This window comes from Mixophyes fleayi, chromosome 8, assembly GCF_038048845.1.
Source record: "Mixophyes fleayi isolate aMixFle1 chromosome 8, aMixFle1.hap1, whole genome shotgun sequence".
NCBI lineage: Eukaryota > Metazoa > Chordata > Amphibia > Anura > Limnodynastidae > Mixophyes > Mixophyes fleayi.
Window position 1 is genome coordinate 112,206,226 of NC_134409.1, and position 15,936 is coordinate 112,222,161.

The 15,936-nt window shown below is 35.6% G+C and overlaps 1 protein-coding gene across 1 annotated transcript; it reads left to right on the forward strand.

The window, feature by feature from the left end:
• The first annotated feature begins 3,269 nt into the window (after positions 1-3,269).
• On the forward strand, positions 3,270-9,686 carry BARX1 (BARX homeobox 1). The gene is made up of 4 exons (XM_075184113.1): positions 3,270-3,730; positions 5,589-5,892; positions 7,654-7,738; positions 8,605-9,686. The coding sequence occupies exons 1-4, from the start codon at positions 3,529-3,531 to the stop codon at positions 8,767-8,769; spliced, it is 756 nt and encodes a 251-aa protein (XP_075040214.1). The 5' UTR covers positions 3,270-3,528; the 3' UTR covers positions 8,770-9,686.
• The last annotated feature ends 6,250 nt before the right edge of the window (positions 9,687-15,936 follow it).

Consider the following 15,936-nt stretch of genomic DNA (forward strand, 5'->3'; position numbering starts at 1 on the left):
AGACTCGCCCAGTACCTTCCCCGTTCCACATCTCTATGTGTAGAGAGGTGCAAAGGGGGACATCTGTCTCAGTCAGAGTGCAAACTGAGACGGAGCATTGGCTAAAATTGCATTTTGCACTGATCAGTTGGGCTTGCCTCCACCTGTACATCAGGCACCTGGTTTTTACCAAGATTTGGCAATATTATTGTTACTTCCCTAGTGATCACACATACCACACATCCTATATAGCAGCATCATTATCTCTCCAACCTATTCAGTGACGTGCTGCATAAGCACACACAATCTGGTAATATCCAATAATATACCACTCCTGATATACTACCTCTGCTAAATATATACTATCCCTACTGAGAGACTCCCAATTGTAAATCTATAGGAAACACTATTATAACACTTCTGATGTACTACCTATACACCTATGATAAATGTACATTAATCAATAATAAATCCCTCTTGTTTTACAACCTATGATACTGTAATCATGAATGCACCACTCCTAATATACTTTTACCTATGATAAATCTGCACTAACACACTAGTTCTATACACCACCTATGGTAAATCTACATTAGAACACCACTCCTAATATACTTATATCTATGGTAAATGCACATAAATCCCTAATATACCTACACTCAGTGGTCAAAGTGGAAATATAGAAGTGGTGGTGTGATAAATGTAATTGGAATGTAAGTAAATGGAATGTGTTAGTACAATGAAGACAGTAGTAGAAGTGGCGGCATTGTATACCACCATATACACCTCCACTTTGACAACTGCCTACACTGATTCATAATTCCTAATATACATCTCCCTATGATACATCTAACATCAACATAAATCACTGATATACCACTGCTGGTATATCACCTATCATAAAGCTACATGAATCACTAATATGCCACTTCTTATTTACTTCTACCTATGATAAATCTGCACTAATCACTAGGACACCACTCTTGATATACTTATTTGGTAAATCTACACTAATCACTAATACACCACTCCTGATAAATCATCTATGATAAATCTACATTAATCACTAATGCACCCTACCTGATAAACTTCTACTTATTATAAATCAACTCTCATCACTAACATTCCGTTTGATATTCCATTTATGATTAAAAAACAGTCTTATGAATAAAGAAAATAGGAGTGCTATATAAATAGTATGATAACTTTATACACGCTCTATAAGGAGTAGTATTTTTCGTGTGTGTATTTTTCGTGTGTAGTATAAATTATTCATAAATTGTATATCAGGAGTGGAGTATTAGTAAATAGTGCACATTTATCATAGGTGGCATACCAGGAATACTGTCTTAGCGTATAAGACAGTATAGGATAGGGATGGCATGTTAATATATAGTAAACCACTACTGATGCAACATCCAGGATAAATCGAGGATTCCTGAACATTTCCCCTTATTATTCTACCCTTACACCAGTAGTCTGCAGAGCACCGTGCGCGTCTCTCAATGTGTCCACCCTGTGCCTGTACTGCTAGATTTCATATTTATCACAATGGATCCACCACTCCAACATATATCAGCATGATCTAACTTCCTTCTAACACCATCTCATATATATCATCCTAATATGTACATACTGCTGGTACCACATCTTTATTATACCACTAGTGGACTGTTATAAAGACCAGACAGCACCTCATACATACATACATACATACATACATACATACATACATACATTGGAGGTACTATATTGTCTTGTCTTTAAACTGGCTGTATTTATGACTAATTATTTTCCTAACGAAGTGTATTCTCTTCTGTTGCCGTGCAGTGTAAATATTATTAACTCCAATATTATTTAGCGTTCCCTTCATGTTATTATTTAGGTAACAGGGTGTTTATAAATTATATCTATTAATGTATCTAATCTGTGTTCTTTCACATTGGTTATAGGAACTGTGGACAGTCAATAGCAATAGATCCTGCACCAATTAGATTCCTCCTCTCCTTTTCCTCTTACAGTACTATTAATTCGATTGGTAATATTATTTATTACAGATTAAACTATTCAAACCCAAATTATCCGGATTGATTATTGTAGTCTAGTTTATTTTAAAAGCATCGTGTAAAAATGATAGATTTTAGTATTGTATATGAATGAATTAAAATATACTTGTTACAAACAAATGACTGAAATCAATATAATTCTGCATATTTCTTAGTAAATATTATGGTTTACAATGAATAATACTGAGAAGCTTTTCCTTCAAAATTGCTTATATTACACAAAGAGCCTATATCAGTGAAAATAATTATTGCGAAAACCGTACACACTGTAATTTTCTTACAGGAACTGTGCGCGTATCCTGGGCCATGTCTTCCATTGGGCACCATGGGCAGGTGCCCGGGGGCCCCACACGCAGGGGGGCCCCATAGACAGGGCTCTTAAGTAAAATAAATAAACCTGCAAAAAAAACCAAAAAATCCTGCAAATATATCTATATATATATATATATATATATATATATATATATATATATATATACATATATCTATATCTATATCTATATAGAGGTAGGGGCCCCGCTGCACTGCTTTGCCCGGGGGCCCATGATGTTGTTAAGGTGGCCCTGCACGTATCGACCTCTAAACCAGTACCTCCTGCTTCTCTGTTTGCATAATACCCCCCTGTACTCCACGAGTTTATTAAATTGCAAATTATTAGTTTTACCAATTTACTGATTACCTTGGAATTTTTGGAAAGCGATTCACTTTTATACATTCACCTTGACCGATGTGCAAAATGTAAACTGAATATAAATATATTTTTACGTTGTGAGAATCTCTATTGTATTTTCCATTTAATATGAAACAGATCTTCCTTCTGAAAATCACGCTGCTATTTATGACTAAGAAATGATCACCTGCTGAATTACTGTAAACTAAACTAGGAAATGCATAGTTAGGTTTGGAGATTTATTATCTGTACCTATGTATATCATTGTTGAAATGTAATCACACATTGCTCAAGATCAGATAATTGGCTTGTACGTCTGTTTTAAATTAAAAGTAAGAGTATAATCTCCCTGATAATTTGCCCTAGTGGGAAATGATATGTTTGAGAGGATTTCAGGGTGATTGGCCCTGCCCCTCCCATCACGGATAGTCTGTCCCCACTTGGAGGTCAGGATATTATAGGCTCCTTCGCAGCTGGGGCGGGGATACTGAGCACTCCCAGAGAAGTTTGGAAACTTTCAGGCTGGTGTCATTTCTGCAGCAGACTTTAACCAGCTCTGGGTAAAGAACAAGAGGATCTATTGCTTCTCATCTGGCCAATTGATAAAGGGATCTCAGCAGGGAGAAGACACCAGCAGCTAAGAAGTCCTGTCACCCACCAAAGGAGAATGCAAAGGAGGCTGAGGGAGTTAAACAGAAATTTGGGGGACTCGGACTTTATGCTCTAGTTCATCACGGGGCTGCTTGGTGACCTGGGATAGAGAGAGAGCGAGCGTTTTAATAAATCAGAACTCGAAATAAACAACAGAGAAACATGCAGCACCCCTTGGAAATTGGGGCGCACTATTTTCCCCACGAGACATTCGTTGATCACAGGTCTCATCGGTACAGGAGTTTCATGATAGAAGAGATCTTAACTGATCATCAAGACCCTAAATCTTCTCCACCTACAGGGGAGTTGCTCAAATTTGGGGTTCAGGCACTGCTCTCAGCCAGACCCTACCACAGCCACCTAGGTAGGTACCCCAATACCTTGCAATTATATAAATGTGTGAAATGTGTATATCCATTATATACACCTTTATCCTTTATATCTCTTCTATATATACTGTTTACTTCCCCTTACAGATAATCGCAGATCTTATGTCAGGATCTTGCGGGGAGATTCAGTTGCAAATATCTTTGCAGTTAATATGTACCAAATAAATAAGCAAGTTACATCCCTATTTAAAAGAAAAAACTACACATCGTACAACATGTAAATGTGTAATACAATTATGCATAAATAAGTATATAGTCTATCTTATTTTTATATTATGATAGATAGATAGATAGATAGATAGATAGATAGATAGATAGATAGATAGATAGATAATGGATTTTGACCTGCTAGGCCTATGTGGGACTAAATTGCTTTATATTAGTTTCTCATATCATTAAACATTTGTATAATTCTTAGAAAACTATATGACCTAAAATTTGAATAATTTCTATATTTCTTTCTTATATCAAGCTGTAGATTGCTGCACAATTTTTATTAATACTGCAAACAGTAAACTGTAAAGGAAAACACGATCTGAAGCCAAATAGCTACATTCACTTAAACTGACACTTATATAATTTAATACACATATTTCCCCCGGTGTCTTAGAATCGCTTTTCTATATAGAGTTTGCAGGTCCTACTATATAATTTTATTTTATTAGATGTATCAATATTTATGCATATTAGACTTAATAATGGACTTGTATATCATAATTCATGTTATCATAATAATGCATCTATATGCATTAGTATAATTCACATAATAATAATAATAATAATAATAATAATAATAATAATAAATCTTTATAGTTTATTACGATCCATTTTAAGGAAACCGCATAATTTGTCCGTATTTGTTACTTTCAATATCTTTGAAATGTTTTTAAAAATGTGCAAATTAGATTATATCTAAAGTTTGATGGGCCCAGCTACAATAAGATTGGACTCTCTGCATACACATAATTGTAGCAAGTACGATTTAATATTAACAATATTATTAAAATATACTACTACTTATAATAATGTATTGGTAATGTATACATTGTTAGTATGTGTCAAGTTATTTTTTAATCCATTTAAAATTCCTTCTAAGTGTAGATGGGAAATTAAGATATTACTCAGTATGTAAAAGACACGTTATGAAATAGTTATTCTCCTCTATTAGAATAGGGTTATTACGTTAACCGCTGACTTTACCTGGTAAAATATTTTGGCATCAAGTTTGGTATAATGTTATACTGGTGTATTTGTATTGATAATATTATAGCGCAGTTCTGGCTATGTAGTATAACGTTTTGTTATATATGTTATGTCTGAAGCACTGTAGCTCTGCTTATTAAAGTGTGCTATAGTTAAACTAAGTTGACAAAATAAAAGGTATACGTGTGATGTAGAACCCTATGAAACAAATTAAATGGTGCTATTTACATGCTATGCACAGAATGATTTGTGCACCCAGCTATCCTTAGTATACAGTGAGGCCTGTGCAAGTCCTAGACTCTAGGACCTAGAGGTTTCAAAAGAACTGTTTTAGCAACATAATTTCAATGTGGGATTGTCTATACCATGTGATCTGAGTTATATACAGTTATCTATAAGAGTATGGAATAGTTTATGGAATGGTTTCACTTATGTCTTTTGTTTGTCTACTATTAACACAAGAACAATGCATCAGTGCTACCATGTGAAGTTAGCAGGAAATACTTATGTTTGTGGTTATGATTCCTCTATTAGGAAGTTTCCTAAGTAACCCTATATACCTGTTAAGCTCCTGTCATACATACGTGTAGGTTGTGGATAACAGCATCTCCCATCTCTCCTTCTCTACAGCTCTATTGAAAGCAGAACAGGCCTCGGTGTTTAAGTTTCCCCTGAGCCCGTTGTCCTGCCCTGGCCTGGGCTCCCCCATCAGCTCCGCTCTGCTGGCTGCTAGCTCGGGGTACCAGGGAGGGTCAGGGTCCCCTCACCACCTGCCACTAGAACTACACCTCCGGGGCAAATTGGAGACCGGAGTCTTGGAGCAGGGCAGTAAGGCTAAGAAGGGTAGGAGAAGTCGAACAGTCTTTACGGAACTGCAGCTGATGGGGCTGGAAAAGCGGTTTGAGAAACAGAAATACCTCTCTACACCTGACAGGTAAGTGGACAACCCCCAGTACTCTCCTAAGACCTGGGTCACCCTAATAAGTAACTGGGTACAGGGTCCCTCAAACTCTCCTACACAGATCAGTGCGTCACCCATAAGCTCAGCAGTAAGATTTATATATAGTCAAAAGTTTACAGTGGGATAATTTTCTTACTTGTAAAATAAATATGAATAAAGCATTATATTTACTAAGACAGCATTAGAACAATTTACACTGTAAAATCTTCAAATTTCATTGTAATACTTGTACCCCTCAGTATTTTCTAGCACGAACATGACTAAGTTCGTCCCGTTTCTACATAAATGGTTAAAGCAATATCTCTAAAATATGTCACATTTTAAATAGTCGTTTTGCGAAATGACTCTGTGTAAATTGTGATTGGCATGCGTAGATAGAGGGGAAGATAATGTATATTGCAAATGAAAAGAGGAATTGTCTTTGAGTGGGTAATTCACCCTGTGGCTCTATATTGGAAGGAGGGCATACTGGGACTTCTGGATCCACAACAGCAGAGGAACATCAGGTTGCAATTCTGGGGTATAAATTGTGCTACTGACAACAAACACGGGACATTCTCTTGTTGACCATGCAATGCACTACATTCAAACCAGACCATACTATTTTGATTTATTAGTCAAGTTGCAGTACTCATATTTGTTTATTTTTTTTTAACTCACAGGTAATGCACAATAACACTTTAGTGCAATGTATATTTATATTGTAGTAAATACGGCTGACCGAATAATTAGTATCTGATTTGTAGAAATATATCCACAAACTATGTCATTTGTGCATCTTAATATTCCATTCCATATTAATATTGTGCTGACATACACAGTAATGGATTATTTTATTATTATTATAGCAGACATTTGTCCCAAGTGTGATATATCGATACTGAAAATATTTATCAGGACTTGAAGGTTTCATACCCAGAATTTCACCTAAATATTGCAGGTACCTATTAGCAGAATGGGCTTATTGTGTGTCTAAGGTCAAATGTCACAGCATCCAAATCCTGCGCGTAAACTCACAGAGAAGTTACGATGTACAGAATGACTTTTTGGAAAGCAAATGTAAAGGGTTCTGTTAACAATTCATAAACTCTATGCTATATATATATATATATATATATATATATATATATATATATATATATATATATGTGTGTGTGTGTGTGTGTGTGTGTGTGTGTGTGTGTGTGTGTATCTATATGTGTGTGTGTATATATATATATATATATATATATATATATATATATATATATATATATATAAAATTTTAATTCATTCAGTTTCTGGCCCCAGCACGGTGCATGATTACAGTTGTCAAACTAAGGTTTCTGGGACCACGGTTTCATTTGTTACAAGATATCAGGCTCATGAACATATGACAATAAGGATTAAGAGATAGATTTACTGGGCATCAAGAAGAGGTGGATTCTGAGTCCCCATAACAGAGCAATGAGTCATACTCCTGAGAAAAGTAGGTTGTCGTTTTTGTAGAGATTTAAATGGGATCACAACAAAACTGATGTATTTTAGGAGATGTGAACATATGGGTGTTATTATAGAACTGGCACACTGTATACCACACTCCAGTACATATAATATAACCTTACACGTCCATTGTACATAACGTTCCCTCTCCTTTCAATATGAAACCACTTTGTATTTTACTATCTCTGCTACGTGCAATGACTCGATATATCTTAACTGTAAAGAACACTAATATTCCTCTCTCGTTCCCAGGATAGACCTGGCAGAATCCCTCGGTCTCAGTCAGCTACAGGTGAAAACCTGGTATCAAAATCGGCGTATGAAATGGAAGAAAATTGTAAGTGGATTCTATAAGCTTGTCACCATATTATAACTCTCTCCTCCCATGCATATGGTGGATCGCCTCTTGTTAAGCATATACATATGTTGCTGAGGTAGAAGAGGACAGGCACTTCCAATAGCAAGCCCTTGTCACCAGCAAAATCGAGATGACAGACTCAGCCAATGACATATTCTGGAAAATAGAAAAAAATGGGCATAAGCAATATACAGCACTTACATGCACAAATACATTATTGATTAGATCAAAGTCTTAAGCGTGGCAGGATCTAGCCAATAGTATATTTGTGCATGCAAGCCCCAGATACCACATATATATATATATATATATATATATATATATATATATATATATATATATATATATGGATATATATATGGATATATATATATACATATATATATATATATATATATATATATATATGTGTGTGTGTGTGTATGTGTGTGTGTGTGTGTGTGTGTATATATATATATACATATTTACACCCACACAGACACCCACACACTCTATTTTGATAAAATCTACATTAGTTTTGCATGCAATTGAGATGAATACACGCATTATATTTATCTTAAATGAACCAATAGTAATCTAGGCTTAGTGTTATTTCACATAAAATTCATATACATGGTTTGATGATATTGGGGAATACACTGTAAACAGTATGGTAGCTTAGTGAACCCCCTAAACCATATGGATCGTCTATATTTAATATCAGTCTGCTTTTATCACCAAAACACAATGATGCTATCCTATAGACGTGGTCTGCTTACTACACACAACGAAGCCTGTTGTATCCGTGTTAGGTTATACACGTATACATGGTATATTCCTCTAATACACATCTGTTTTTGATTAAGGTTTTACAAGGTGGGGGACTGGAATCCCCGACCAAACCCAAAGGACGACCTAAGAAGAATTCCATCCCGAGCAGCGAACAACTTTCAGAGCAGGAGAGAGTGAAGGAGGCAGAGAAACATACGGAAGAGCTGCACTCACCCTGTGAGGTCAATCAGGAGGAGTAACGAGGCCCCATGGCAGTGCCTAGGAAACCAGCAGAGGAGCGCACAGACTTATCCTGGAGCCAAGACAGGACTTTACCTGAGAGTATAGGTACTTACCGTCAGGGGTAGAAAAGAGGAGAAGAGACTTATAAAGGAGTTGGTCACACAGTAGTTTACACAAAAACGCTGGGACTTACCTAGAGGAACAGAGACTTACGAAATCGGAGCTCAGAGACTTACCTAGGAGCCAAGAAACACCTACTGTATCATCCTGTCATACTCTAAGTACAGTCATATACCAGAAAATGGCAGAGGCTGTATTATGGGATATTAGACCAGAAACTAACTGTCACTTTGGCCCCTCACTGGTAGACTTTTAATTATTCTGATTCCAGAATGTGGATTTTTTTAATATATGGAAATAGGGATTTAAGCTATAAATTCCTTCGTGTTTTTTTATTTCACCGGAAGATACAGTAAAGGAAGATGAGTGACACAAGGGTTAGTAGACTATTCTCTAATATTCCGTGTCATCTGTATTTAATATTATATTTGAATGTTTTTTTCCCCCGTGTATATATATTTGAAAACACAAACATTTCTAACTTTGTTCTGTACGAGTTCGATGTTACATTTTGTATTTTATCTATTAAAAGTTATAAATCGTTTTTTTCAAGACATGACCTGCTTTTATGTATTTACTGTACTCTTCAAACCCATGTTGGGCTTTTCTTATCCCCCGATCATGTTGAATAATAATTTGTTAAATTAGCAGGAGGCCTGAAGAATATATTGTTATTATATTCGGTTTGTGGCTGATTAGACCAGTTTAAGTTGTTGTTTTTTTAAACATTTATTTTAAATAATGCATTGCTGTCCTCTCTGGCACACAAAAGGTTAACCAGCGTGCATGGTATTTAATAATCCGTTTCGGCTATTGACAGTATTTCCATGTTCTTTTTATATTTTGTGTAAACAAGGTTACGCTATTTCCGAAATGCATTAAAAGCTCATTTTTGTACATCATATTACTTTTGTCCTCTTGTCTGCAAATTGCTCATTCTGAAGTATTGTGTACGCGTGTGTATCTATGTATTGTATATATACATGATATATATCTATATCTAACTATCTATATATATATATATATATATATATATATATATATATATATATATATATATATATATATATATATATGTGTGATCATATATATATGTATATATATATATATATATATATATATATATATATATATATATATATATATACACACACACACACACACACACACACACATATATATAAATATATATATATATATATATATATATATATATATATATATATATATATATATATATATATATATATAAAATCATATATATTAGTAAGTATAGTTAGTATACACCCCCCTCCGAGTGCAGGTGGTCTCAGCCTGTTCAGTTGCCCTTTACCCCCTCATATACTTCAGTCTGTCAATCAAGAAAAATGTGGAGCTGTTGAAAAGGGTCTCTTTATGCAAAATCGCTGCTGTCCTAAAAATGGCCTAAAAGTCAGCAAAGAGGAACTTCGTACTTAAAACTAATTGCACTGGTTACTTTCTCCACACACACAATCCACGAGTTAAATAATAAACAAGATATCGGCTCATTGATATACATACAATAACAATATTGTGGAGACAGCTTGAATGTTACTATATTGGGTTTCTTTTTTGTTTCAGTTTTAAACAATGATTGGCAAATGCAAAGCTTTCTTTATTATTAAATATATGCTGCTCGTTGATTACTGAAATACCTCAAAATCTGGAGAAGTTGATCTATCTATCCAATGGGCAATCCACCTCTCTCATTATTCTCATACTGCCTTATTAGTGAGTGCAGACTTCCGCACACTTTCTTAAGTCTACACGTTTGCATGGTATTTAAAATGGAAACAACGGATCCGGGCAGACATTGTCCCTTTATTACAACAAATCACACCCACGTACTGCGAAGAGGGGGATTTTATTTTCATCCCGAGCGCTGATTGTATGCAGTAAATTACAGGGCCTTTGCGGAAAACGACTTGTGATATAATTGTGAGGCCCACCTTCCGTGTGTGCTACTTCCCCTATGTGTCCTTTTTTCAATTAAATAGTACAATGCATTATTCAATAACCGGCCTGAGGAATTTATAGTGGCAATATCTCAGAGAGAGAATTATTACCATAATGCAGTGGATCGGTGGTGGTCTGAATCATGTTGTGGCTGCCTGATTAACAATCCCAACAGCACAATTCTCTCTGTTTAAAGTGTCATCATCTACATAGACGCATTTTTATAAGACACTATTATGTGTCCTATATTCTTTTATTAAAAATCATGTGTCTAAGACTCTCTAAACCGGTCCTGCAGTGGGTCAATTTATCCAGTTAAGTAGAAGTTCAGTGTTATAATTTGAATAATAATAGTATTATATACCAGGTACAATTTCTCTTATGTACATTTCGTGCACGTATTACATATCTAAATTTAAAACAAAACTTATCTGAAATACTTAAGAGTATATTACATTAATAGCATAATATTGCTGGCCTTTGTAGCAAGAGGTTCGTGAAAATAATGTGTACACTTGAGTACTCATCTTCCTGTGAAAATATTTATATAACACATAAAATGCATTTATAATACAACACACACACACGGTATAATGCAATTAACACAAGGTATAATTAGTTAACAGACCCCAAGTGCAATCAGGAATTATCTGTGTTTGATCCATTGCAAGTTAGACAATAAAAACTAATGTTCGATTGGGTAACTGTACTTTTGTACTTTCTTAAATACTATCCTGACATTGTATCACATACCACTTGTATTTCTATTGTAAACCTGTGTTTTGTTTGAGATAACTATCCCAAGAATACCAGCAAAGTAAGGTACAATATCTCAATCCTATACAAAGATAAACGTCTTTAACATAAACAGAAGTTATAAACATATTTATTTTTGCATGGAGATAGTTATTAAAATGCCGCGAGTAAACAACGCAAGTAAGTAAATAAATAGAGTAGAATACACAGAAGATATTGTGTAAACATTAATTTTACAAATCCATGTTTGTTTCTCGTACTGAGTGACTATATTAAGAGTTTGAAATAACTCATCTCATTTTAAATAACTAACCATCTTTGCTGCTAATTAAATCAAGACGGCTTCCAGTAAACTGGTTTAAAATGAAGATTTGAACTTGCAAAAGCTAAGGTTATTCCACAAAATGATGGACCCATCTACCAAGAGACGAAATACCAATGAGAGTCAAAGTTCAACAAGCAGACACAAGCCGTGAAACAATGTTTAAAGATTTATAAATGACAGACATTTCTGAATCTTACATATAGGAAAAGTTTTGTAACCCAAAGGAGTCCAATCAGATGCCAGCTTTCAATTTCTAAAACGGTACTAGGAAATGGCAGAATGTGATTGGTTGCCATAGGTTAAAGCTACCTTTCTTAACTCCACCACCAAAATGAAACCCTAACACGTTTTATATGCCTGGGAAGCAGAAGGCAAATATTTTTTATCTGGCTCCCAATCTTCTTTCTCCATTCTAAGGTCCTGTCCGTGTTATTATCTCTGCTATATCCAACGAAAGGTAAAGACACCCAAAATATATCCCTGATATTAAATGGGCACCATTTATAAAAATTAGATATTAGTGGATAAACAGAACCCAGATAGAGATATATGAAACATTTCTAAATCTTGATAATCGTCCCTTTCTCAAACAATAGACTTTGATTTGTTTTTTTGGGCCCTTGGACATATACATCTATATCTCAGATTAATTAAACTAAGGTTAGGCAAGCTTTGTCTCTCCAGCTTTGTGGAACTACAAGTCTCATCGAGTCTCTATAACTGTTTATCCTGGGATTTGTTGTCTTACAGCAGATCGAATGATATAGGTTAGCTACCTGTAAATGAAGCCCTTTGCATATATAAAAAAAATCTTGGTTCTCCAAGAATCAATTGATTTGCTTGAACTATTGCTGTTCTGATTTTACTGTATTTTAGCACATTGGAGAAAATGCCAGTGGATCTATAACACGTGATCAAGGGAAATAAACTACTAATTATACGGGGAAAAATTGAAAAATGACTGCCATTAGTCAGTTATACAGGTATATTAATAGTACAGTCAGCATCTGTGTGCTATATAGCTAAAAAGCTACAAAGTTATATAGCACCACATGTTTGATAGAGTGTATATTATATGTGAACATTTGACTCAATCAGAACTTTTTACATCTTATAACTTTATAGCAGCCCAGCTGTCCCCTCTCTATATCACTAATATGCAGTGTGAAATATTGAGCCTAGACAGAAGTGATGCTAAAAGTGTGAGAATATACCTTCTGTATTGTTACACCTTAATTGGGGAAAGCTAATTATACCCTGCAGCTCTTCCAGAATCGCAGGGATTTGCTGGGACTTGGAATCTGCACCTGTCAGATTTTCTTGGCAGGCGAAGGTAGAGGGATAGGTCAAAAAGTTAGATAAATTGTCAGTTTGTTGAAGGGCAAGTGCAGGCACACACCTAACACACCAACACAGTACAGAGAAAGCAGATAGTGAACCTGGAGGGCGTGTATTGCTCTCTAGTCAAGCCAGTTTCCTGCATATAGAGATTCACACTGTTAAAGGAAAAGGCCAGATTGGTTTCAGTAACCTGGGCGGACGGTGTTCTGGATTAAAATGACCTAAACAAGGCTGCATGCAATACAGCAGCGTTTCCCCTCCGGACCGGTCCTCAAGCTTTCCTAGCAGTCCAAGTTTTAAGGATATCCGTGTTTGAACACAGGAGATTTAATTAGTGCCTCAGTCATTTTGATTTAACTACCTATGCTCAAACATGGATACCCTCAAAACCTGCAATGTTAAGGGGGATTGAGGATTGGATTTGGGAACCACTGCTGTAAGCAGTGAGAATGCAATTTAGCCAGTGTGCATGATATTAAGTAGTTAAAATGCAGGTTGTACAGAGTTAGAGCGCTGTTTAGCTAGGAGCACAGTCTTTCCTGGGTAAGAAGGGACTCCAGGCTGTCCAGACATGGAAGGCTACCTAGTCTAAGGTGTAAGCAGTACAGCTTTAGGGGCTGTTTATAAAGGGTGGTGCAGTTTATACACAGTTAGTGACCTAATAGTCAGATAAGGTAGCATCATCATCATCTATTTATATATATAGTACCACTAATTCTGCAGCGCTGTACAGAGAACTCACTCACATTAGTCCCTGCCCCATTGGAGCTTAAAATCTAAATTCCCTAACACACACTGAGAGAGACTAAGGGCAATTTAATAGCAGCCAATTAATCTACCAGTATGTTTTCGGAGTGTGGGAGGAAACTGGAGCACCCGGATGAAACCCACACAAACACAGGGAGAATATACAAACTTCACACAGATAAGGCCATGGTCGGGAATCGAACTCATGACCCCAGTGCTGTGAGGCAGAAGGGCGAGCAGGCTACATAGTGAGGGTGCTGTATCTTCAGAGTTGCAGGTTCTAAAGGGTTAAATGCTAGCTAGCTAGGAATGCAGTTGGTAAACGGTTAGAGAACTGTCAATTGAAGGTTAACATATAATAGTCAGGGATGCAGATTGTGCAGGGTTAGGGTGTTATCTGCTCAGGGATGCAGTTTGCATATGGTTAGGTTGTTATCTAGTCAGGGTTGCAGTCTGTTCAGAGTGATGGTGTTATTTAGAAACAGGGGTGCAGATTGTACACGGTTAGGGTGTATTCTAGATAGGAGTGCAGGCTGTAGAGTCTCATGGTGTTATTTGGTAAGAGGAGTAGTTGTACAGGGTTAAGGTGATAGTTTGTCAGAGATGCAGGCTGTACAGCGTTAGGGTGAGATATAGCCAGGACTCGGGAGTCATGCTGTACAGAATTAGAGTGCTATGCTATCTAGTCATGATGGGGTAGAGACTGTACAGGGTCAGGGTTATCTGGTCAGAGATAGAAGGGTACATAGTGTGTGATCAGAGGTGCAGAATTGAAAGAGTTTCAGTAAGATGTTTGGGCACAGTCTTTGCAAAAATAAAGGAAATTTTATCTAGGGATGCAGGTAAGAAATAAAAGTTTTATTAATTTTACTTGGTAATAATAATAATAATAATAATAATAATATAATATTAAATGAACTAAAACAAACAGAAAATAAAATTATAATATACACGTAGTGCATTATATCATTGTTAGATATAAAAAGAAATAGGTAAAGGTGCAGTTTATAAAACACATACCTGCAGAGACCACCAATGGTCATTATCCACCTATGTACAATAGGTGGTGATATCTCTAGCAAACACACAATATAGCGCTTTGGCTGAAGTTACATTGTATCATTGTGTCATTCATCAGGATTTCTGGGTAAACACTGGCAGGTCCTGTGCAAGTTGTAACAGGAGAACCTGCTCATCATTAAACAAGTAAATATGACTACAATTAGCATAATTACATTTATACTTGTTATTAAATCTTATTACCTGTCTTGTAATGTATTAATAATCTATAGACAATATACATGAAATTATTACTGCACAAGTGTTGTAGTTCCATGGAATCGTCACGAGTTTTGTGCATCTGTGTTTAAACAGTGGAAAACAAATTGGTGTTTGAAAATATCCTTTATCTCTATACGATGTGGGTATGGTTTAGAGATGTAATAGATCGAGGATTATTACTGAAAGTCTAGAAAGCATAAAGTAGGTCAGATTTAATAGACATTATACCGTATATGTGTTCTATAAAGTAAACTGTATCATATAACCGTGTAGAAATACGTTCATTTCTAAAATATAGAAGACATTTCTGAATCTATCACGCATTCTTTACCATTTTCATATATTTCTAAACGCACATTAAAGGATATTGATAAAACGTTGAAATATTTATTACACACCGAGGTGTCTAAAGGGGGCTCCGATTGATGCCAAATCAGTCAATATATAAAAACTAATGCTGCAATAATAATGAAATATTTTCAGACCACAGACCACAGTGTTGATTACAAAAAAACCCCGAAGCGTCTATGATATTTCTTAACTCTGAATCTTCTAACTGTGTTCAAATACATTCAGTTCTAAAATCATAATATTCTGAACTCCGGTCCAATAGTCCAAGTTTATTGTTTGGACTATG

Excerpts from the sequence above, each read along its gene's own strand:
- BARX1 (XM_075184113.1), top strand. The coding sequence starts at position 3,529 with ATGCAGCACCCCTTGGAAATTGGGGCGCACTATTTTCCCCACGAGACA. Across the intron at positions 3,731-5,588 it reads ACCCTACCACAGCCACCTAG|CTCTATTGAAAGCAGAACAG; the intron begins GTAGGTACCCCA and ends CCTTCTCTACAG. Across the intron at positions 7,739-8,604 it reads GTATGAAATGGAAGAAAATT|GTTTTACAAGGTGGGGGACT; the intron begins GTAAGTGGATTC and ends TTTTTGATTAAG.